Raw genomic sequence first — 23,924 nt, 5'->3', positions numbered from 1 at the left:
GAATGTTTATAGCAGCACAATTCACAATCACAAAGATGTGGAAACAACCCAAATGCCCATCAATTCATGATTGGATTAGTAAATTATGGTATATGTATACCATGGAGTATTACTCAGCTATAAGAAATAACAGTGATACGACATCTCTTTGGTTCTCCTGGAGAGAGTTGGAACCCATTATATTAAGTGAAGTATCCCAAGAATGGAAAAACAAACATCACATGTACTCACCAGAAAATTGGTTTCCCTGATCATCACCTAAATGCACATTTGGGAATGATACCAATCGGATATCAGACTGAGGTGGGGGGTGGGGGGAGGGGATGGGTGTATGCCTACGTGATGAGTGCGTTGCGCACGGTCTGGGGAATGGTCATGCTTGAAGGTGCTGACTCGGGGAGGGGGGGTGCGAGGAGGGGATGGGTGTATACTTACATGATGAGTGCAATGCGCACTGTCTGGGGAATGAATGGACACGCCTGGAGCTCTGACTTGGGGGGATAGGCACTACATGGGCAACGTACCCCCATAATAAGCTGAAATAAAAAAAAAATAAAAAAAAAAGAGAGGCTTCTACATGCAAAAAGAAAAAAAGAAAAAAAAAAGGAAGTCCAGTAACTTCTCTTTTAAGTTGACTTTTCCTTTAAATTATGTCAAATTGTTACTAGAACTACCTCAGAGTCAGCATGAGAGAGGCCTTTATGAGGTCATTTAGCTCATTCTGTTTACTGTATCTGGAAGGTTCACACTAAACTATCATGGGTAGAGGCAGTTTTTCATTCTGTTATGCAAGTAGATTTTTCTACAATCTTCAGTAAACCACTCCAGAGTATAAATGTACTTCCCTCATTTGAAAGTAAGCTATTAATATCATCCATTTTAGGTTAATATTAAAGTTATGATGCAACATTACAGAGAAAAAAGAAAACGGGATAATGAGGAATTTGTAGAACACAATGGGAGATAGTCTAATCAGGACAATGTGAGTATGGGTGTAGGTGTGTGTGTGTGTGTGTGTGTGTGTGTGTGTGTGTGGTGTGGGGTCATGCACAACATGAGTGAACTGACCAAAAGGAAGTAGAAGCCAATGAGCAAATGGCTGCTTTCCTAGTTATCCAATGCTTTCTCATTGGGCTTCCTTATCCTACCACCCTTATTTCAAACCACCCAATTCTATATGTGTCTAATCTTGATTGATAGCATTGGCACCCATGAACTTCCTAGAGCCCCTTCATTTTAAGTGGCTGAGTAAACCAGGTCAATCGTCCATGGCTCAAACCTTCATTTCCCAGAGTCATTCTAGGCATTCTTAGAACCTCTGCCTAGGGAGACCTCAAGTGTTGTCAGGGTCTACTAAGAATAAATCCATAATTTTCCGAGCTAATCTTGCTTCAGGCCAAACCTAGAAATGCTAAATGAATTTAATATTAGACTCTAGCTGGCTTCCAGATTCTGAATCTTTCATCTTTTTTATTTCCCATCTGCTATGGTCCTTAAAGAGTCTCACTACAAGGATAATGTGCATTTCTGCTGTTACTACTGCTACTACCACTAACAATAATAAATAGCCTACACATATATGCCACTGATTTTGTGCCAGAGTCTACTTTAAGAACTTTACGTATGTAAGACCCATTTATTTCTCCCTAAAATCCTATGAAGTAGGTGTCATTATTACCTCTGGTTTAAAAACTTACCCAACATCACACAGCTAGTAAGAAGTACTGAGAGTCGGACCTGGCAATTTGGTTTCCGAGTCCATGCTCTTAGACACTATATCATACCCCTTTTGTTTGTGTAATGCAAAGAATATTCCATCAAGACCAGACGCCTGGGTTCTAGTTCTGTCTCTGACACTAATCAATTGTGTGACCTATGGGAAGTTTTTGACTTAATTTCCACTATATAATGAGCCAGGATCAGTGATCCACTTCTAGTTATACATGTTGTGATGATAAAGTAGGTGCATTTTATTAACAAGTTTGATACTACTAGATGTGCTGGGAGGTTTGAAGCTTAAAAATGAAATACATCAAAGGGAAGGGAAGAAGGCAACTAATAATAACTCAGTTAATCTTCTAAGCATTTTAACTTATTTCCTCATTTTATATTCTATAATGCAAGCATTATGATCCATACTTTACAGAGGAAAACACAGGCTCAGAGATCAGGTAATTTATCTAAGGTCACACAGATAGTCAGGATGGAGTGCCAGCATTTGAATGTAACCAAAGCTGAATCACAACCAAATCTGCTGTGCCACAATGCTTCCCTGGCGTCACCATTCTCTCCTCTCAGCCACAGTAAGCAGAGATTTAAAAGGTAATATACGTAAAGTACCTAGCACAAAGTCTTACAAGAAGCACATACACAATAAATTACTTTGGAGGTGGAGAAGGAGATTGACAGGTGAATAAAAACTTAAAAGTGGCAACAGATTGTTACTTATAACAAAAGTGGATAGATTTTTGTGCAATGTCTATAAGGTGTGCTACATACTATATCAAAATGATGAATTTCTCGAGGGAAAGTTTGTATGACTATTCATTTCTAAATAAACAGTGAAGAAATACCGTAAGAGTGCTAATATATATGAAATTTACAGACTGCATACATGAGTTCTTGTGGTATTTTACTGCAGGAAATTACTTCCTAACAATAACTCAGAATCATTTTGTTAAAAGAAATTTCCATTTTTCTCTATTGAGAATTTCACAAATACCCACGAAGAAGGAAAGTCTCTTATGTATTGGCTACTTAAAGGAGGTCAGGAAAAGTCATAAACTAACAGTGCTAACTCATTAAATTTCTCTTTTGGTTTGGAAATGGAGCCATTCATTCATTCACTAGTTCATCCAACAAATAATATCATATTTTACAAGATATTATTTTATTAATAAATCTGCTAGGACACTAAAAGGAACATGCACATAAGGTGATTCAAATTGAGTGCTATGATTAAAAGATATATAGGGTGTTTATCACACTGTACCCCATAAATATGTACAATTATTATGTGTCAATTAAAGAAAAAGGTACTATTGTGATTCTCATTTCACTGACGAGGAAACTGAGGCTTGGAGTAATCAGGTACTATGGTTCAAATGTGTCCCCCCACAAATTCATTTGTTGACGCTTAATCACCAACATGATAGTATTAAGAGATTTGGTCTTTAGGAGGTGATTAAGTCATGAGAGCAGAGCCCTCATGAATAGGATTAATGCCCTTATAAAAGAGGTGCAAGGGAGCTGTTTTCCCCTTCCACTATATGAGGATGCAGTAAGAGGTGACATCTTGAAAGCAGGGAGCAGGCCCCACCAGACACCAAACCTGTTGGTGCCTTAATCTTGGACTTCCCAGCCTCCAGAGCTATGAGCAATAAATTTCTATTATTTATACATAAAAACTAGACATATGGGGTGCTGTAGGAATATGTATGTTATTTATGAAGAGTTAGAGGAGTTCCTGAAGGAAGCAACACTTGAGCCAAGGCTACAGAGTATGGTGTGTCTAAAAAATTACAAACATTAGAATTCAGAATATACACAGAGAAGTCTTTGGATTTGTTGGATTTCAACAAATCATAATTATATAACCATAGAACTAGAAAGGATTTAACAAACAATATATTTCGACATTCTTATTCTACTTTTAAGAAAACTAATCTCTTTAGTATATGTGCACAGAGTCTTAACACGAGGACAATTCTGTCACAAGGTCAGGCTGCCCTTAAACATAGAATGGAACACTACTGTGTCAACAAATAAAAGCAGCTAAGTGCAGCCATGTTGCAACCACTCACCTTAGAAAACCTCTAACCTTCTCAGTGTGAAAGATGTCTGTTATCTGCTACAGCAGATAGTATAATAATTACTTGGATAAACGACCTCCAGCTGATCTGAATGGTGTCTACACACAAAAACAAAATGTTAAAATCTGTAAACTGCCTCTCCTTCTGTACTCTATGGGTTCATAAAATAGCACTGGAGATAAAACTGTGTTTAACACATAAACATGGTTAATTCATCATGGTTAATTCAGTTAATCTAAGTCTTTCTTCCTCTATAAACCCAGATCCTGTTCATTAAATTAAAAAAATTGAGATGCAGTAGCTGTTAAATGAAAAATTTCTTTTAAATTCCCTGTAGATTTTGATAAAAGCTTCATCATCTACAAGTCATTAGTTACTAAGTACCAAGTTAACTAAGGCACAACAGTAAAATTAGTAAGGTCTACCATAAAGCCAAAACCAAATATGGATGTAGTTCAAACAATATTAAATGCCAATAAGTAGAACAGTACATTTCTTTGCTGTCTGTCCCCATACTGCCCACAATCTTTTGCAGGCTAGTTCCCATGTTACATCTCAGTAATGTTTTTTTAGAGGGGTAGAAGAATTTTACTCTATAAAGTTCTACTTAAAATAGGTATGCAATCATATTGGACTTTAGAAATTTCTCGTGTTTCTGGGGTATAATGGATAGAAAAGCAAAATTGTAACTGTAAAAATGTGCATTATTTTTAACAACTTTAGAAAAAGAAGAGCATCACTTAATAAAAATATTAAGTTTTATATTGTAAGATTTAAGTTTTAACTTCAGGATTTTTAAATATAGAAATTTCATTAATAATTCATAAAAATATGATTTACGTAACTTTTCAGGAACATACATATATAAAGGTGGACAAAATTCAAAGATTTTCTTGAATGTTTAATAGGATTTGATCTTCAATTAAAAAGAAAAACTGCAAGAGACTTGAAAATGAAAAAAAAACTAATATCTATGTGAATTTAAACATGAGGGAAAGCAAGTAAAAATTTTAATCACAACTGAATAGACAAGAATTTAAAAGGATATACATATGATTAAGAAGGGTACATGAGGTGGAATAGAGAGTTTATTTTTTGTTTTCTATATGTCATCGTTTATTTTATGTGAAATATGTACTACTTTTGTTAATTTTAAATATTTCCTTAAAATCCTGTTTCAGTATTCCTTTTTTTATAAGCAAATAAGTACAAAAAGATTCTTTTATATCTTGCCACAGTGGTTCTCTATCGAGAGTGCATTAAAATCCTATAGATAACAATATTGTATTATACACTTAAAAATCTATAAAGATGATAGATCTCATGTTAAGTGTTCCTACCACAAATGAAAAAAAAAGAGTGCATCAGAATCAACTAGAGAGAGTTTTTGAGAAATATGCAGATGGCTGGGTCCCACTATAGAATGCTGAATTAGAAAGGTTAAAAAAACACCAGACTAGAGGACCTTTAAGGTTCTTTCCAATCCCAAGATTATATTACTTACAAATATTTTGTACACCTTCAGAATCTAACCAACAACAGCTACACAGAATAAAAGCATAAGATATGTGAAGGTTCTGTTCCCTGGCACTATGCGCTCATATTATTGACCTAGAAAAACTCACAGGAAATAAACTGAAGATTAAAACATGTATAACTTCAACTTTTTTTATTATGGTTATTTTGACATAAAATCCATCATATTTGGCTACTACTAAGGTAGGAATTTGGGGAACTGGCTCTAAAGTAAGCACCAATTACTGCAAAGGTGACAGGGAGGCAGTGTGAGGAGGGGCTTAGTTGCATATCATCATATTGGTTCTGTAACCTAAAAGAATCATAACTGGCATTTCTCAGGAAGTCAAATTGTTGGCATTTTTCTCTAGCGTGGCAATTCATCTACATCAGTGGTTCTTGATCCTATTAGACACAATGCCCCTTTGTTATATAAAAGTCTATACATATACATTTATTTTAATTCCCACTAAATCATAGAGTAAAACTCACATGTGCCACAGAAATCCAAAGTGCCCCCTAGAGGTTTGTATCACTCCATTGCAAACCACTGGTTCACATGAACCTTTTTTTCTTTTTCTTTTTTGGCATATTCTTTATTTTCTGGGCTTTTACAAAAGGGAGAAGAAGCACTAGGTTATAGTAGGATGATCAGAATGATAAATAAAGATTGATCATATCAGACAGGACAAAACATTATATTTGATGTTTGTTTTTTCTTGCATGCAAAGGAAAGTTATTCAAAACTTGTTTATGAAAACTTATACATAATATAGAAGTTACCATTTTAGCCATTTTCAAGTAAACAGTCCACTGGCATTAAGTACACTCACATTTTTGTAAAACCATCATTACCATCCATCTTCTGAACATTTTTCACCTTCCTAAACTGAAACTTCAGACTCATTATACAATAACTCCCCCAATCCCTGCTCCCTATCCCCTCTCCACCCAGCTCCAGGCAACCAGTATTCTACTTTCCATGGCTATGAATTTGGCTATTCTAGTCATCTCATAAATATGGAATTATACAGTATTCATCCTTTTGTAACTGGCTTATTTCATTTAGCATGTCTTCAATGTTCATCCATGTTGCAGCATATGACAAAATTTTCCTCGTTTTTAAGCCTGAATAATATAGCATTGTATGTATATACCACAATTTGTTTATCCATTCATTTTCACATTTTGATTGTGGTGAATAATGCTGCTATGAACATGGATTTACAAATACCTGTTCAAGTCCCTGACTTCAATTCTTGTAGTTAAATACCCAGAGGGAGAATGGCTGGTACATGAACTTTCAGTGCCTACATGCATAGTATTACAGATTCTCACCCAGATTTAGGAGGATGTTTACTGGTCCCTGATCTCAGGCTAAAGTTTCCTTGATATGAGGACTACTTTTAACTGAAAAATCTTAGCACACTTCAAACCCAGAATCTTTTAATAAGGATTTTACCTAAAACTGGTTATCTAAGAAAAGTGAACAAAATTATTTTTACACCTATAGAAGAGAAATACAGTTGTACTGATAATTCTTCTTCCTCTATCTACCTCCCCTAAAAAATTCTTTCCCCTGGGTTTTCTAGGCAATCAGGGTTAAACTGTGAAGATATAACCATTCTCTTTTATCCCCACTAACACAAAAATACACTGATGCAAACAATGCAAAAGTCATTTATATATGACATTGAAATGTATTATTATATTTTTATTTGGCAGAATATCTTCCTAATTAAATTTTCATTAGGCACCTATTAAAAGGAGGTGCTTAATTACATTTCCTAATTAACCCAATGACTAAAGCATATGTATTTTGGAGATAGGTTGGAAAGAGTACTTAGTTTGAGAGAACTTGCTGAGTACTGAGAGGAAAGTGACCTAAGTATTTTGATAAGTGTCAATAAATGGGGTTTGGATATAGAATTTACTCCAGCACTAGAAATTTTCCATGTCTTTTCATATACATTTTTATGTTAAATTAACACATTCATAGAAATACCATAGTTATAGATATATCCTCACTTTAAAGATGAGAACTTCACTTTACATAAAAGGATTCACAGCTTAGAAGAAAGTCATCACAGAATTCCTTTGAACATAAAAAGTCCTATGAGTTAAAATGCCATTTAAAAATGAATGAATAGATTAATGATTGAATATCCATTCAATTTCTACACATTATGAAAGACCCTTAAAACATCCACTGAAATAGTAATTAGTCACAATAGCTGAAATGGCCACTTTAATAGGTATTTAGCCTGCTTTTCCACTTCAAGTTTCACTAATTTAGCCAATAATGCCTAAAAGAAATCAATATTCCATTTTTATAATCTTAATCTTGTTATCTTCCTTATCTAAAATTGTTGAAAAAAATTACCTTATTCATGCACAGGCATCACCTTATAAAAAATAAGCAAACTTTTATGCATAACAAAACATTCATTCTTCAGCATTCTGCTTTCTAATTGTTTCTACAAATATGTGGAATCCGTATGTTTGTGTACTATGTGAGATTCACTTTTGAATCAGTTTTAAATCAACCGAGCATACACACCAGCTCTAAAAGGCTTTGTGATTTCCACAAAGACTAAGTCTTATTAAATAACCTCAGAACAGAAGTCATATTTTCTATTATTAAACAGAGAATGCTGGTGCTAATGGAAAGCAAACAACACCCACACACAAAAAAAAGTGATCTGCAAAACTCTTTATGTAACATAAAGTTCCAAGCACATACCAGATATGTAGTACAAAGCCTTGCACTTACCTGCTGGTTGTAGGCTGTTTTTGCAGGGCTTTATCCAGGAGAAGAGATGGAGCACTTCTCCTTCTTTCTACTAATGCTTTCATTTTCTGTTGAGGGAAAAAATAAATAAATAAATAAATGAAAATCACATGGCTTCTAAGGTAAGTAAATGTTGATTTTCAATGCAATTCAACAAGTTTTGTATTGTCCATCTTTGCCTATCAAGGAGCCTACAATTTCATTATGTAGATAAAACTGTAACATCTAAAATAGAAAAGTTAAAAAAAAAAAGGATAGTAAGTGTTAAAAAAATGGTATAGGTAGTTAAGTGTTTTTTTTTTTTTTTTTATGGTCAGAGAATAAAGAAGTTAAATGTTGATCAGAGTATTTAGGAAAAACACCATCCTAACTATTATTATTGCTGGTTATGTGTCCAGCCCTATGCTAAAGGCTGGATATGGATTCTTTTATTTATACCCCAAAGTGTCATCAGAGTAGGCACTACTCTATTTCATAGGCAGGGTAGGTCTCAAACTGGCCTTCAAGAAAAAACAAGCAAAAGGAGGAAAAAACAGTTAAAGTAAAGGCACAGAGACTAGTTCTTACATAAACATTTAATCAACCTGTAAATTTTGTTTTAAATTTAAATGCTTACACATTTGGGAATCCCTCCTTCCAAATAGATTTTTTTTTTTGTTGTTGTTGTAACTTAAAAATAATCTTTTTTCTTTTTTTTTCTAGGTGGTATATAAATATAATTCAGGTACTCTGTTTCCACTGACTTAAAATTTGTGGCAAATGAGGTTTTATTCAACTTGAATTATACAGACAATTACTCTTTAAATTAAATCTTTTATATTTAACACCTCTAAAAACAGCCACTAGAGATACATGAGTAAAACTGACAATCATTCACAAACAGCCATGAGTGTAGTTCAGGCTGTATCACCAAAGCCATTCTTTCCGCTATACCCTCTCTCACCTTCCTCTCACTTCTTTGGCACAATTCTTATCCCACAAATTCATCTAGGGATCTGTCTCAAATTATTGTTGTTATTACTACTCTGGCCTCAGTGTTGCTATTCCCTCATTAATCTTTTGACTCACACCTGGAAATTTTATGCCCAAATCTCGTTAGCACAACTGAAACAGCAAATAAAATAATTAGATAAAACATTAATAAAGGATAGGAAACGAATAGGCTAAAAATAGAGAATATCAGACATCTCATCCAGGAGATGTTAACCATGAATCAGTTTAAGGCCAAGTTACTTGTATAAAAATTTTCTGCATTATGTGTATTTGTTGCCTTCCTCCTACAGGAACAGCCCACAGTTGCTATCAGTGGGGTGGAGAACCTGCGGTCTCAAGGCCACATGTGGCCTTCCAGATCCCTGAGTGTGGCAGCTCGATAGAGTCCAAACTTCACAGAACAAATCCCTTTATTAAAAGGATGTTTCCTATAAAATTTGGATTCAGTCAAAAGGCTACACTCAAGGATCCATAAGGCCACACATGGCCCTGAGGCCACCTCTTAGGAACATAACCCTCAGGAATCTAACATCTCGGGCTAGTGTGACTGCAGAGGTTGCAAAGAAAAAGGAAATCTGGGAGGCAAATATCTGTATTGCAAGGTACAGCAGCACCTCCCCACATGAAGAGTCTCAATCCTGGAAGACTGGATTCATTTTTCTAAGAAAGGTGGCAGTTTTTTCACATACATCAAACTATGTTCCAGATTTTTTGCAGGATTGTTTCACCTTCCCGCCTGGGCTTGATTCCTACTTTCTATCCTGATTCCCTTTATTCAGGATCTATTTACTACTTTGAAGTTTAGAATATTTCCAATCCTGTAAGCTTCATCTGAGCCTCTTACCCATTGTCTACTTTAACCTTCAGGGTCTGTCTAACCTATTATATTTAGTGGTGGCCATTCCAAGACCTATCTCCCCAGCTTTGAGTCTGCTTCCCCTAACCCTCTGACATCGCTGTCAGCAGATACAAGATTCTAAACTATAGCTTCATTAGTACATGATTTCTAATTCTGAGCTTCTTTGGCTTTCAGGTTTATGAAGAATTTGTAAGGGTTTACAAGACAGCTAAAAAATTATTTAAAATGTGGAGAAAAGAAAGAGCCCATGAAAAAAGTTAAAATGATCTGAGATTTTTCATTTGGAAATAGTAATGATTTCCAAATTAATGCAGAGCTATAATATGGAGAATAGTAAATATCTTCCAAGGAGGATAAGGCAAAAAGAAATGGATTAAACTGTAGAAAGAGAATCCAGGTTGACTTTGGGTAGTGGTTCTTTGAGAAATTTACAAAAGTTGTGAACTAAACTTTGCATAGAATTTCAGAGGTTCAGAAATCCCCACAAAATGGATTTCTAGGGATTCATGAACCCCAAATTAAGAAACCTTCGGATGTAAGAAAATCCTTCTGAGAGTGATAGCTGTTAAACATGAGAATGAATAAAGAAGAGTGATAAATTTTCTTCTGAAAAGGTGTTTTTAAAATGGGAGTTTTTCATGAAAATCTCCTGTAGAAGACCATTTATATACACAATGATTAGACTGTATTTTTTGAGTTATATAAATGTCATATATATAAGGGGTCAAATGCTGAGTATCCACACCTCATCCAGCTGGATGCATACAGAAGAGAATGCAATCAAACTACAGGCAAAAATATTGTTTTTACTTGAGGTCCTGTTGTCTGCACTCAGACTTACTCTACCATCAATGAGATAAACAACCCAAGGCAATGGCCAGTCACTTTTCTGGTCCTCCATTTCCTTACCTACAAAATGAGAAAATTTGGACTACATAGTCTCTTATGTTCCTTCTATTTCTCATGTTCCCACTTTAAGTGTCTACCAAAGATTCACCCAGGATATGCAGGAAAATAAACATTATATATATCATGCATTTAGGATTCACTTCTCTTGTAAGTAATAAAAAGTCTTCAGAGCAGCCAATATAATCTGGGGCTTCATAAATAGATTTAGGTATTAATTCATTTGAAATACACAGATCTCTTTCTTTTGCTCAATGTAGCTAAACAAAGTGCCAATGGTAACTTCAAAACAAATTTACTGATCTATTAAAGAATCTGTTCTCAGGCAATAAAGACTTGTATTTTCTTCTTGCATATAACAATGACATGAAATATAATACATTAAAATAGAATGAGACTATTGATTCCTTTATAAACGTATAATAATACAAACTTGTCAGGACAGGTTGAAGTCATGCTTATCTCAGCACCAACAAATTGCACAGTTGTTCTGTGACAAGAATAACTATGATTCTTTGCCTCACAGGAAACAAAGTAAATTTCAAACAGTGTACAGTATATTTTCTTTGTCAGCTTAAAATGTAATTTTTCAGAATTTTCAAGTGCTTGATGTTCATTTCTAGATGACCTCATAAAGAGTAGACGACCTCTAGTAATTTGCCATGGACCTAGATGGTTAGAATCATACATATGCATCACAAACTCCATCTTTTGAATAGTGTTGACATATATTACTTTGAGCTACACAGCAAACATTTCTCTAATGATAAAGTAAATAATTTGTTAACAAATGGTGTTGTGATAACTGTATATCCACATGCAAAAGGATAAAGTTGGACTTCTACCTGACACCATATACCAAAAATTAACTCAAAATGGATCAAAGACCTAAAAGTAAGAGCTAAATATATAAAAATCTTAAAAGAAAACATAGGCATAAATATTTGTCACTTTTGGACAAGGCAATGGTTCCTTAGATATGACACGAAAAAATACAAGCTACAAAAGAAAAAATCAACACAAATTAGACATATTCAAGATTTAAAACTTTGGTGTTTCAAAAGACACCATCAAGAGAATGAAAAGACAACCCACAGAATGGGAGAAAACTTTTGCAAATCATATATATATAAGTGACTTGTATTTATATTACAACTCAATAGAGGCAAATTACCCAATTAAAAAATGGGCAAATAATCTGAATATACAGTTCTCCTAAGAAAATATACAAATGGCCAATAAGCACATGAAAAAATGCTCAACATCATTAGCTATCAGCAAAATGCAAATCAAAACCCCAATGACATACACACATTAGGATGGCTATAATATAAAGATAGATAACAAGTGTTAGTGAGGATGTGGAAAAATTGGACTCTTATACTGGTGGGAATGTACAATGGTACAGCCACTTTGGAAACAGTTTGATAGTTACTCAAATGGTTAAACATAGAGTTACTGTATGATCCTACAATTCCACTCCTAGGTGCATATCCAAGAAAAATGAAAACATGTGTCCACACAAAGATTTGCATGTGAATGTTTAGAGCAGCATTATTCATAATACTCAAAGAATGGCAACAAAACCAATGTCCATCAACTGATGAATGGATAAACAAAATGTCATATATCTATACAATGAAATATTACTTGGTAATAAAAAGAAATAAAGTACTGATACATGCTACAACATGGATAAACATTGAAAATATTATGCTAATTGAAAGAAACCATTACAAAAGACCATATATAATATGATTCCATTTGTATACTGTCCAGAATAAGCAAATGTATGGAGACTTAAAGTAGATTAGTGCTTGCCTAGGGTTTGGGGGTATTGGGGGATGATGGCTAAGGGTGTGGTACTTCTTTTTGAGGTAATGAATATATTCTAAAATTGATTATGTTGATGAATGCATAACTCTATGACTACACTAAAAGCCACTGAACTGTACACTTTAAGTGGGTGAATTGTATGGTATGTGCATTGTATTTGTTAAAAACAAAAAAAAGCTAACTATCAAATTACTAAACCACTGGCTCTATCCTAGCAAACTGGTACATAGCCAGAAGCTATAATTTTCTTCTTTCTTATAGCACAAGAAACTAATGAAACTCATTGAGTAGCAAGCATATCTTTGCATTCTCAAATGTGAAATGGAAATTATTTATTCGCTTTTTGCCCAATATATTTTTCTACAAAAAGTTTCAGCGGTTCTCCATTCGAATTCCTCAGAGATCTGAGGAATCTGCCCACCTGCCTATTGTGATATGCCACCATCTCTCCCCTACTCCTCCAGTGCCCTATATAAGGTTTTCACATAGGAAATTCTCAACAGTTGTAAGTGAATGAATTAACATCACCTATCTCAGAGATTTTAAGGTGGTAACACAAGTGTGCCTATGTAGGAAAATGAATGTATAAACAGGTAACTAGAGGGAAAAAAAGTTTGGTTTTATTTTCAACAATGCAGAAAAACCTTTTTATATAAAAACCTGTATGTAGACTCTGACTGGAATTTTAACTTCATGTCAACCAAGATACGGTACTATTTTTGGAATCTCTAAATCACTCTGAATCTGGTCATTCTTAGTTTTCACAGAGATTAAAGGAAAATAAAGCATATAGAAAGAAACAGGATCAAAGATTTAAATCAGAGATAAACTACAATTTTTCATGCAATTTTGTTTCATTTCATTCACTTTTTTAGGAAAAATAATGTATTGCAGTTGAATTTAAGTAAAATGGTGTTGAAGTATTTAAAATAAACATGTAATTAAAATAAGGGCTTTTTGGAAAGCTTTTAAATAACTTCAAATTTTCAAGCTTAGAAAAGAACACTTAATCAAATTTACAAATTAGCTTATTCAAATTTGACTATTAATCTCTTTGTGGCTAGTCAGTGCAATTTAGTAAGCAATAAATTCTTTCTTGCTTCCTTTCCCTACATGCCTGCAGCATTTACTTGTGGACACATACTCAAGCCACTGATCAATCATACTTCAAAGACACTGGCTCTGCAAGGGAAAAAGAGAATTACTTTTAACCTTGCACTTGCTTCTGCGTCCTATTAACACAACAAAGTTTTGACTACTGGATAAGCTAAAGCTTCCTGCTACTGTCAGTTTGGTCTGTAATAAGTATGATCTTCTATTTACTCATAAATAATCCCATCCAGAATTGGTCTGAGCACTTAGCTAAAACAAATGTCATCACAGTACAGACTACTGTAAAGGGATATAAGTTCCTTTCTGATATTAAGAAAGAAACAATTTTACTTTTTGGCTCTTTCCTTTTTCCAGGAGATAATTAACACTTTGAAGTACAACAACAAACAAGAATCTATGAAATGCAGAAAAATGGGCACTGGACTAGGAGACAATGGACCTTAATTCTGGACCCCAGTTCTACCACTGAATTTCTCAGACTCTCTCTAAAATGGACCTACTCTCTGCCCTACCTACCACAAAGAATCACATAAAAGTATATACAGGAAAGTCTTCTGAAATGAAAAGCACTGTGATGAGGTAATACATACAGTAAGCTTTAAAGTGCATAAGCACTGTACATAAATAAATATGAGCATATTAGAATTTTCTTTGTATGCTATTTTTTGTTCCTCTGCTTCCATCCCCAGCCACGCAAGATTCTGGATTATCACCATGAGCCCTCAAATTGGCTGACCTTCTTCTTTGGCAAAGCCACCAACTTCAACCTTTGGTCATGATTCCCTTTCAGCAACACTAAAAGCCACTGAACTGTACACTTCAAGTGGGTGTATGGTATGTGAATTATATTTGTTAAAAAAACCAAAAAAGCTAACTACACCCTGGAGTAGGCAGGGTCAATCACTAAAGATTTCTGCCTGATAATCCCTTACAGGGCAGGGCTCCATATGTATTTCATATGATGGCCCACACAAAAGATATTATTTGTATAATCATAGCACATTATGGTAAACAAAGGGCACTCGGGCTACCCCAGTCCCCATCCACTTGCCTGAGGGCCAAGGGACTGAGCCATCTGCAGTGGTTAGTAGGCTCTGCCTTACAGTAGCCCCTTCATTTTCCTCAGGAAGAGGGGGAAAGTACTGTGATCAAATCTAAAAACTTAATGGTAAAAAAAGAAAAGAAAAACAGAGTGTATCAAATGAGAATAAAAAACAGATCCAGGTCTATCTAGATTTAGACATAGTGTCACCTGGTAATGGCTACTGTTAAAGCTGAGGTTCAAGAGGGTGAATGCAGGGGTAGGAGAGGGAATAAAAACACTCCCCTAGGTGTCAATTAGGATTCAGGTAAATAAGGAAAGCAAAAGGCCACAGAGCAGCTGGGTTTTCCAGATCTTTGATATGTGAGCTGATGTGAGCACACATACATTCCATTTTCAGAGTCCACACACAAGTGACCAGACATCCAAAAACAGGTTTTACATTTCAGTTGTGCCATGTGACAGGTGTCTGTCAAAATTAGGTCAAGGCTGCTCAGCACACCACTGACCTACAGTGCTGATGGGGCTATTTCTGCTGCCAGTTGGATGTTTCTAATCTAAGCTTGTCCTAGATTAAAAAAATAAGACAGAAACAAAATTATAAAATGAACTGGGCTGTGTTGCCTACAAGCTCCATTATTGGTGGCTCGCAGAGGCAATTAATTGTGGCAGAGTCTCCCTTAAGCAAACAAAAGCTAAAGATCACCCCTATCCTAGCTTGCTTCAGAAAACTGCTGCAGTTGCCACAACCAAATTAAGCATTTCTGTCTGCAGGCTTTCTGCACACAATAGGACCTCTGGAATCCCTGTGATCCCAAACACTTGAGATACTACCAAAATGAACAGGAAAGCAAACGTTTCCTTCACTGAAAGTTTATTTTAGAGGTTGTTACCAAATGCTCTGGAGACATGAGGGGTATGACTCATGAAATTCCATCGAATCACAATAATAATATATACATGTATTTCCTGAAAGCACTGTGTATATTATACAAGTATATATATGAATGTATGTACACACACATAAATAACCTTGATATTATGTACCTATTTTTGTGACATTTTATATAGTTTGTTTTAGTGACAATTTAAGTTGAAATCTAGTGTATTTTCAGCTATAGATACCTTCCAAAAAGGCAAGTTTTATAACTACACAGTTTTGGTAAGTTGTATGTGGTCCTAAAGGGCACAAGATGCCTCTACTTCGAAAAGAATAGCCACCAAGTCCTGGATAGAAGGATAAGAGCTGTGAAAGAATTCAGACACCTAAGTTATTCACTGTAGAGGATTTCATTTTCTGTAGGTACATCAGTTTTCTCACTTCTCCTCAGTCTACCGAACAGGTTCCACTTTTGTCCTGCAGACCTTTCACCAAATCATAACCCAGGAGAATGCCAAAGGCACAAGAGAGTGATAAATTATTGCATGACAATCTTCACTTCAGAACTAAAAGCAACAACTGGACTAACTATTTAGGTATCTGTGACTTGTGGATTTTCAGTCTATCAGTTACAACTGTCTATTTTAACTTAGGGGACTCACTCTTCAAATTAATAATTACTGTTTAGACATGTATAAAAATAAAATATTGCCCTTAAATCTTATGTTATCAAAACTATATTCGGTTCTAATATATAAGTTTTAGAGTCACAAAAAGTTAATTTTTATTTTGCCATGTTAAAATGCATTGTGATGTTCTCATTTTAAGTAAGAGTAACTACGGACACAAGACTTTTCCCAGACTCAAGGTATGTGATATAGAAGTTTGCTGAATTGAGTTTACCAAATACATGATTTTCCATAGCAGAATCATAGGAAGCATCGGATTCAGTGCATCCACATGTAACTTTGAAATACTGTCCTACAAGTTTGTCTGGAGAATATGCCAAGATTTCCAACAGCAAGCCAAGACTGAGGCATGAGCATGGAGATCACCCTTGGCTGAAGAGATCCTGAAATACATCTGTCTGCCTTATACAAAACATCTGAAAATGATAGAAACCAAGGCATAAAAATCATGAAAGTTTCAAAGTAATTATACCAGTGATTGTATCATTGATTGTCACTATTACTCAACGTTTACCTAACATTTATCTAAAGGCAGCAGTGAACATAACATTTGATGGTAGATAGAATATAAACTCTGCTCCCTAGAGAATGTAATCCCCCCCTTTCAGGAGGAAAGCCCCTCAAAACCTTTGCTTTTCTCAGCTGGTTATACATAATTCAAATCTATTCTCTCCTTCAAATAGCAAATGCAGCTTTAAGTCTAATTGAAAAGAGAAATGGAGTTGGAAGATCTGGGTTCAAATTCCAGCTCTGTTTCTTCTTCCATAAGAAAAAGTTAATGCCTACCTCATATAATTGATGTGTATTAAACAGGCATTCACTTAAAGAGGTTTTTAAATTTTCTTTACTCTTCCATAAATTATAACCAACTCTTGTCTTTTTGCTTGAGTTTCTGCCTCATATTTGATACCTATGGCCTCCAATAGTAACTACTTTGAAGGATAGCATTCATTCATATACATGTATTAATGTTAAATTTTTAAAAATCAAACTTTTTTGCTTTACACTTACTCTCCCTTGGTTAGATATAGTAATGACTTATGTACTTTTTTTGAAAGTGTTTTCATACACCTTCATTTGACTTGTTAAAAAACTTTGTGAGATATACAAGACATGGATTACCTCCATTTTACAGGCAAGGAAACAAAGTCAGAAGTTCAGAGGTCACACGAGTAATAACAGAGGCCATCCATGATTAACCTAATTGTTTTGATAATTTCAGGAGTTTCTGAGCCAAAACAATCTTATGTACTTAATTTTATGCCATTCACTTTGTGAATAACATTAGAGAAAGATTCAGTAGGATAGTATTTTTTCTCAGTATTGAAGAGCTAAAGCTTACTCACTAGGATGTTTCACTTAAACTGAGCATAAGACACACACATGGCCAAAGTCAGCTCTTGGGAGTGTTCTACCATGAGGTGCTATAAACAGATTTGGACCCAGAGAATGGAGAAAGAAAAGGCAGAATGGAGTTTACAACAGCAGCTGCTACATTTTAAAATGCTGGAGCTATTTTAAATTTATTTTCCCTTGACTGGCTTTCCATGCCTGTAAGTCTCTCTCCCCTATCCTCTCATCCTATTTAAAGAGTCTTAAATTAGTATGTTAAAACAAAAGATCAGGGTGTGTGAGTCTGACACAAATCATCCATAATTGAAATGATTCTAATAAGAGCTTCCATTTCATTAAAACTGTTTTGTGCAAATGTGGATATCCTCAAGGATGCATTATTCCAGAAGAATTTAAAGCTTTATCTATGCTTTATTTATATGCTATATTTTAGAACCCTATTTGTAGCAATTACTGTACAAATTTATTGTATATTCTTTTAAAGAGCCTCGGTGATAGAAAATCTTTGTCCTCTGAGAGTGGATTTGATTTTTGGAAATGGTGAAATCTTCTGAGTAGCAAATAAAGGTGAGCAATCTAGCTAGGCAATTCTGCTTGAGGTTAGAATAATAAATGTGGCTATAAAATAAAGAAATCAACTTCTTACATAGCATCCACAAACTAGCTCCTCAAACATACCTACCTCAGGACCTCTGAACTTAAAACACCCTAATGCAGAGTGGTTCAGCTCAACAACCTCATTTATCTAAATCTGGGTCAGGTTTGTTTCTTTCACAACAGTTATGGCCATTTTTTGTTATTATTGTTTTTGTCTCTTCCTCTGACCTGTTCTGTTCAATACAGTAACCACTAGACACATGTGGCTATTTAAATTTAAATTCAAATTAGTTATAATTAAGAAAATTAAAGAAAAAAACTGTCAAATTGGATCTTACCAAAATGAAGAACTGTTCTTTAAAAGACATTGTTAAGAGAGTAAAAAGACATGTCACGGACTAAGAGAAAACATTTGCAAATCACATATCTGATAATAGACTTTAATCCAGAATATATAAGTAACTCTCAAAACTCAATAAGAAGAAAGCTAACAACCCAATTAAAAATGGGCAAAATATCTGAATAGACATGTCATCAAGATAATATATGGATGACAAATAGCATATACATAGATATTCAACATCAGTCATTAAGGAAATGCAAATCAAAACCATTAGATACCACTTTATACCCTCTAGAATGACTATAATTAAAAAGGTAGATAAGAAGTGTTGGTGACAATGTGGACAAATCAGACTCATATACATCCAGGGAGAATATAAAATCACTTTGGAAAAAACAATTGGATAGTTTCTTAAAAAGCCAAATATATACATAAAGTATGACCCAGCCATTCCCTATCTAAGGATTTACCCAAAAGAAATAAAAGCATAAGTCCATGCAAAGACTTCTACACAAATGTTCATGCAACTTTATTTGTAATAGCTTAAAACTGAAAATAATCTAAATGCTCACTAATAGGTGAATGGATACACAAACTGTAGGCTAACTATATGATGGAATACTATTCAGCAATGAACTGCTGATACATACAAAAAACACGGATGAATCTCAAAATAATTATATTGAATGAAACAAGCCAGACAGAAAAAAATATAAAGTATGATTACATTTATATACAATTTTTCCCATTTATTTACTTGTATATATTCATGGGGTTAAAATTATTCAAGATGCAAATTAACCTACAGTGACAAAAAACAGACTAGCGGTTACCTGGGAAGGGGGAGGGAATGAATGGATTAGAAAGAAACATGAAGAAACTTTGAGGGATGATGAATATGTTCATTACCTTGATTGCACAGATGGTTTCACAGGTGTGTATGTGTGTGTATATGTCAAAACTTAATAGATTTATAGACTTTAAATAAGTGCAGTTTATGATGTATCAATTATTCCTCAATGAAGCTGTTAAAAATTTTAGGGGGCTGGGTGTAGTGGCTCACACCTGTAATCCTAGCACTTTGGGTGGCCCAGGTAGGAGGATCACTTGAGGCCATAAGTTTGAGACCAACCTGAGCAACACAGTGAGACCTCACCTCTACAAAAAAATAGGAGAATTAGCCAGGAGTGGTGGTACATGCCTGTAGTCCCAGCTACTCAGGAGGCTGAGGCAGGTGATGATGCTTAAGCCCAGGAGTTTGAGGTTGCAGTGAGCTATGACGACACTACTGCACTCTAGCTCAGATAACAAAGTGAGACCCAGTCTCAAAAAAAAAAAAAAGTTTCTCAGTTATACCAACCACCTTTCAAGAGTTCAATAGTCACACGTACCCAGTGACTACTGAATTGGACACTATAGATAAAGAACAGCTCCATCACTGCACAAAGTTCCATTCAACAGCACTACTCTAGACCAGGGGTCAGGAATCTACACAACAGGGACCTACCACTTGTTTTTCTAAATAAAATTTTACTGGAGCACAGCTATGCCCATTCATTTAAATATTGCCCATGGCTGCTTTAGTGCTACAATGGCAGAGCTGACTAGCTACAACAAAGACTAACGGCTTACAAACCTTACATATTTACTATCTGTTCCTTTAAGAAAAAGTTTGCTGATCCTGCTCTAAACCATAAATTCTGATGACAGGGGCTATGCCTGTCCTGTTCACTGTTCTACACAACCAACTAATATTTATGGAACATCTAATATGTAGCAGACATATTCTAGGTACTAGGGAGGCAGCCTTGAACTATATAGATAAGATCCCTATTCTCATGATTTTCACAATCTGGTGTGGGATGTGGGTGACAAGTAAATAAGAAAATATCAGGCAAGGATGAATGCTAAGATAACAATAAAGTAGAAGGTACAGAGTGTAACTGAGGGATGGCTTCCACTTAGGTAGTTAGGACAGGTCTCTGGATCTGAACAGTATGAGTCAATGCTGCAAAGACCTGGGGCAGCAGCAGAGGGAAACATCAAGGCCTCAAAGTAGGTATCAATTTGATGACTTGTGTAAAAAGGAAGGCCCATGTGCCTTGAGAATATATAAACAAGAAGGAAAAGGTAGCTGAGGTAGGAGAAGTAGACAGGACCAAGAAATGGGGTCTGAATTTTAACATCAAGGTGATGGAAAGCTGATATAGGATTTTAAGCAGGTGAGCAACATGATCAATTTATGTTTTTAAAGATTATTCTGGTGCTGCTAACTGGAGACTGAGTCAGAGAAGGGCAAGAAAGGTGTTAGACAAGTTAAGGAGTGTCTTCAAAGGTGTAGTGAGAGATGTTGGCAGCTTGGCTTGGACTACAGTGGCAGCAGTGGAGATGAAATGGAGAAATTCAAGACACATTTCAAGTGGTAATAGCTTTTCTACTGGATTGGTTGTTGCAGAGTGAGAAAATGGGGAGTTGAAAATGAATCCTACATTTTTGGTTTGAACAACTGGGACACAATGGTATGAATTACAAATAAGGTGAAATTACAAACAATAAATGCTAACATTTATTGAGCACTTATTATATGTCATTATCCATTCTATTATACATTTAATTTTTCCAACAATCTTGGGAAGGTAGATACCGGTTTGGTAATGTGTGAACCCATTCTATTTCATAATAAAGGACAGAATCTTAGGGACAATGGCTATCCTGAGTAAAAAGAATGTGGAAAAGAGCAGAGGAATCCTTTATTTCCTGGGCAAATGCTGCTCCATAAATGATAAAGCTGCTCTTTAATGCTTCCTCCCTTTGCCTGCATGCTTAATTACCCTTAGTATAAGAGAAATAAAACTGTTCAGGAAAATAAATGTTTGATTTTTTTTCTAATTTCTTAAGTCTATAAAAAATTTTTAAAAAGCTTTAAAATCTATGTTAATTACTGAACATTCATTTACCTTCCCAAATGCAGCACTAATCTGATAAATTCATGTTTTAATTGGGAAGACTTGATTACACACACAGACACAAGCACACACTTCCTCCATCTCTGAAGGGGAAAAGCGACAAGGACAAACCGCAGCCTCAATACATCAAAGGATGAGCCGGCACTACAGCCCATACATCATCGAGTTCACAGACACCCCTAGATGGCTCTGCCACACAGCCAAGGTCCTGGGAAGCTCACAGACACTTCCACACCTGGCACACGGATCTCACCTCTCTCCAACTGCCCTCTAGCCAACCTAAGATCCTGGTGGGAAGATTCAGGAAAGGCAGTAAAAAGCAGGACAAGCAGGGAGCCTGCCATAACCCCTTGAGTCTCTAATGATACAAATGCAACACCTTGAGATATTTCCTAAGGAAGGGCTAGATGATCCCTCTAATCGCAACTAGTTTCCAGAGAAGCTGCAAGGGCACCACTACCACAGGGAAAAAATGGCCAAATATCGGAATGTCTCATGCTGGGGGGTTGGGAGGTAGGCAGACACAGCTGGAAACACCAAAATCAATTCTTAAGAGAGCTGAACAGCTCGCGGCCCAGGTGCACTTGTTCAGGGAACCCTTCCAAAGAAACCTGACGGCAATCAAAATCCTCCTGCCGCTCCGCGGCTGTTTATGCGAACCGAACGCTACAAGTTGCTGCCCGCATCCCTCCTCCCAGCTTTGACAGGGAACACGCGCGCCGCCCCCACACCCACACCGGCACTCCGACCCCTCTCCAGCTTGCCGGAGTCCCCAGGGCCACAGGACAAGCGCAGGGCCAGGGCCCTCCGTCTCGGCCCTCGCCACCCTCCACCACAGCCCACCGACCCCCACCCAGCCCGGGTCTAGGCCATAGCCAAACCTCCATGTTCCCATGGAGACGACGGTTGGCATCCCGTAACTCTGACCCCCACCTCCGAGACCCAGAGTAGAGAGGGGACTTTTGCGCCAGGCGCGGGGACCCCAGCCACCACCCTCAAAATTACCGCGGAGCAGCCGCGCCTCCGGCCAGGTGAGCGGGCTGAGCCCGCGGGCGCCGCAGCCAAACCGCCTACCTTCATCAGTGCGGGCTGCCGCTCCGGGCAGACGCCGCCGGCCCTGACCACTTCAGAGCTGACCCCGCCAAGGGGCAGTCGCTCCCAGGCCACCTCGTGGGGCCCGAGGGCTGAGCACACGGGTGGACCAGGGAAAAGCGGTCCCCACTCCAGCCCGGGCTCCCCCCGAAGGGAGGAGCCGGGCCGCCGCTCAAGCGGCGTATGGAGGCCGGGTGGGAGGCTGCGGGGTCTTTTCCGAGAAAAACAAAACTCAAGATATGAAAAACTCGGGATAACTCCCGGTACTCGGGATGTACCGGGAGCAACGCGGGAGACGGCGGCGCGCCGGTCAAGGGCGGGAGAATGCGGGAATGTCCTCGAACGAACGCCGCCGGCCGTTCGCTTCGCGCGTTGCTGTGGCGAGCGCGGAGGGCGCGCGCCGGGAGTGGGGGCTGCGGCGGCGGCGGCGGGCACGGGGCCCCAGCTCAAAGGCCTCACCTTCTTGGTGCCGGTGTCTCCCGCGATCCGAGACACTCCTGTCAGGGAAAAGGAGCGCCCGGGCTGTCCTCCCAGAGTCTCCTGCTGAGGAGACATCGCTGCCATGAAGAAAATCTTCAAGCAAATCCCGGCCCAGGAGGAGGCTACGCGGTCATGTCCGCGCGCCGCGGCCGGAGGGGCGAGGGCGCGCGGGCCTAGGCGCGGCCGCCGCGCTCAGGCAGGGAGCCCAGCTCCGGGAGCAGGCAGCGCGCCTCCCGTCGGGGCCATGTACCTCCGCCTGCGCTCCGCACCGCCGGCTGGAGGCGATCACAGCAGCGACCGCCAGTCAGCGCCGCGGCCCGCCCCGCCTCGGGCCCGCCCCTTCGGTGCCCGGCTCCCTGCACCGGGACCCGCCCCCTGCAGCCCTCCTCGGGCCTCGGCCTTCCTCGCCGAGGACTGGGCCTGAGGCGCGCCTGGCCGGGCATATATACGTCTATATATACATATATATTAGGGCACAGGCCACGGACTGATAGTCTCAATCCCCGACTCAGAGTGGGTCTGGCCGAAGGAGCTCATCCTCCCGGATCACGCACGAGGGCCTCTAGTGCACGGGCACGCGCCTCTCCCACCGGCCTGCCCACTCCCAACAACTCCATCCCTTCCCGCGCCACACCCACCGGGTAAGGCGCCGCTGCA

At 37.6% G+C, this 23,924-nt stretch overlaps 1 protein-coding gene across 1 annotated transcript in view; it reads right to left on the bottom strand.

Annotated features, from left to right (window-relative positions):
* ARHGAP20 (Rho GTPase activating protein 20) overlaps window positions 1-23,351 on the bottom strand; it is an 83,304-nt gene extending 59,953 nt beyond the window's left edge. The window contains exons 1-2 of the mRNA XM_069468962.1: window positions 23,247-23,351; window positions 8,101-8,186 (exon numbers count right to left, since the gene is read on the bottom strand). Coding sequence (XP_069325063.1) covers window positions 8,101-8,186; window positions 23,247-23,351 — 191 coding nt within the window. The remainder of the gene's footprint in view (window positions 1-8,100; window positions 8,187-23,246) is intronic.
* Window positions 23,352-23,924: the final 573 nt, after the last annotated feature.

This window comes from Eulemur rufifrons, chromosome 6, assembly GCF_041146395.1.
Source record: "Eulemur rufifrons isolate Redbay chromosome 6, OSU_ERuf_1, whole genome shotgun sequence".
Lineage (NCBI taxonomy): Eukaryota > Metazoa > Chordata > Mammalia > Primates > Lemuridae > Eulemur > Eulemur rufifrons.
This window is presented reverse-complemented; position numbering and strand designations above follow the sequence as displayed.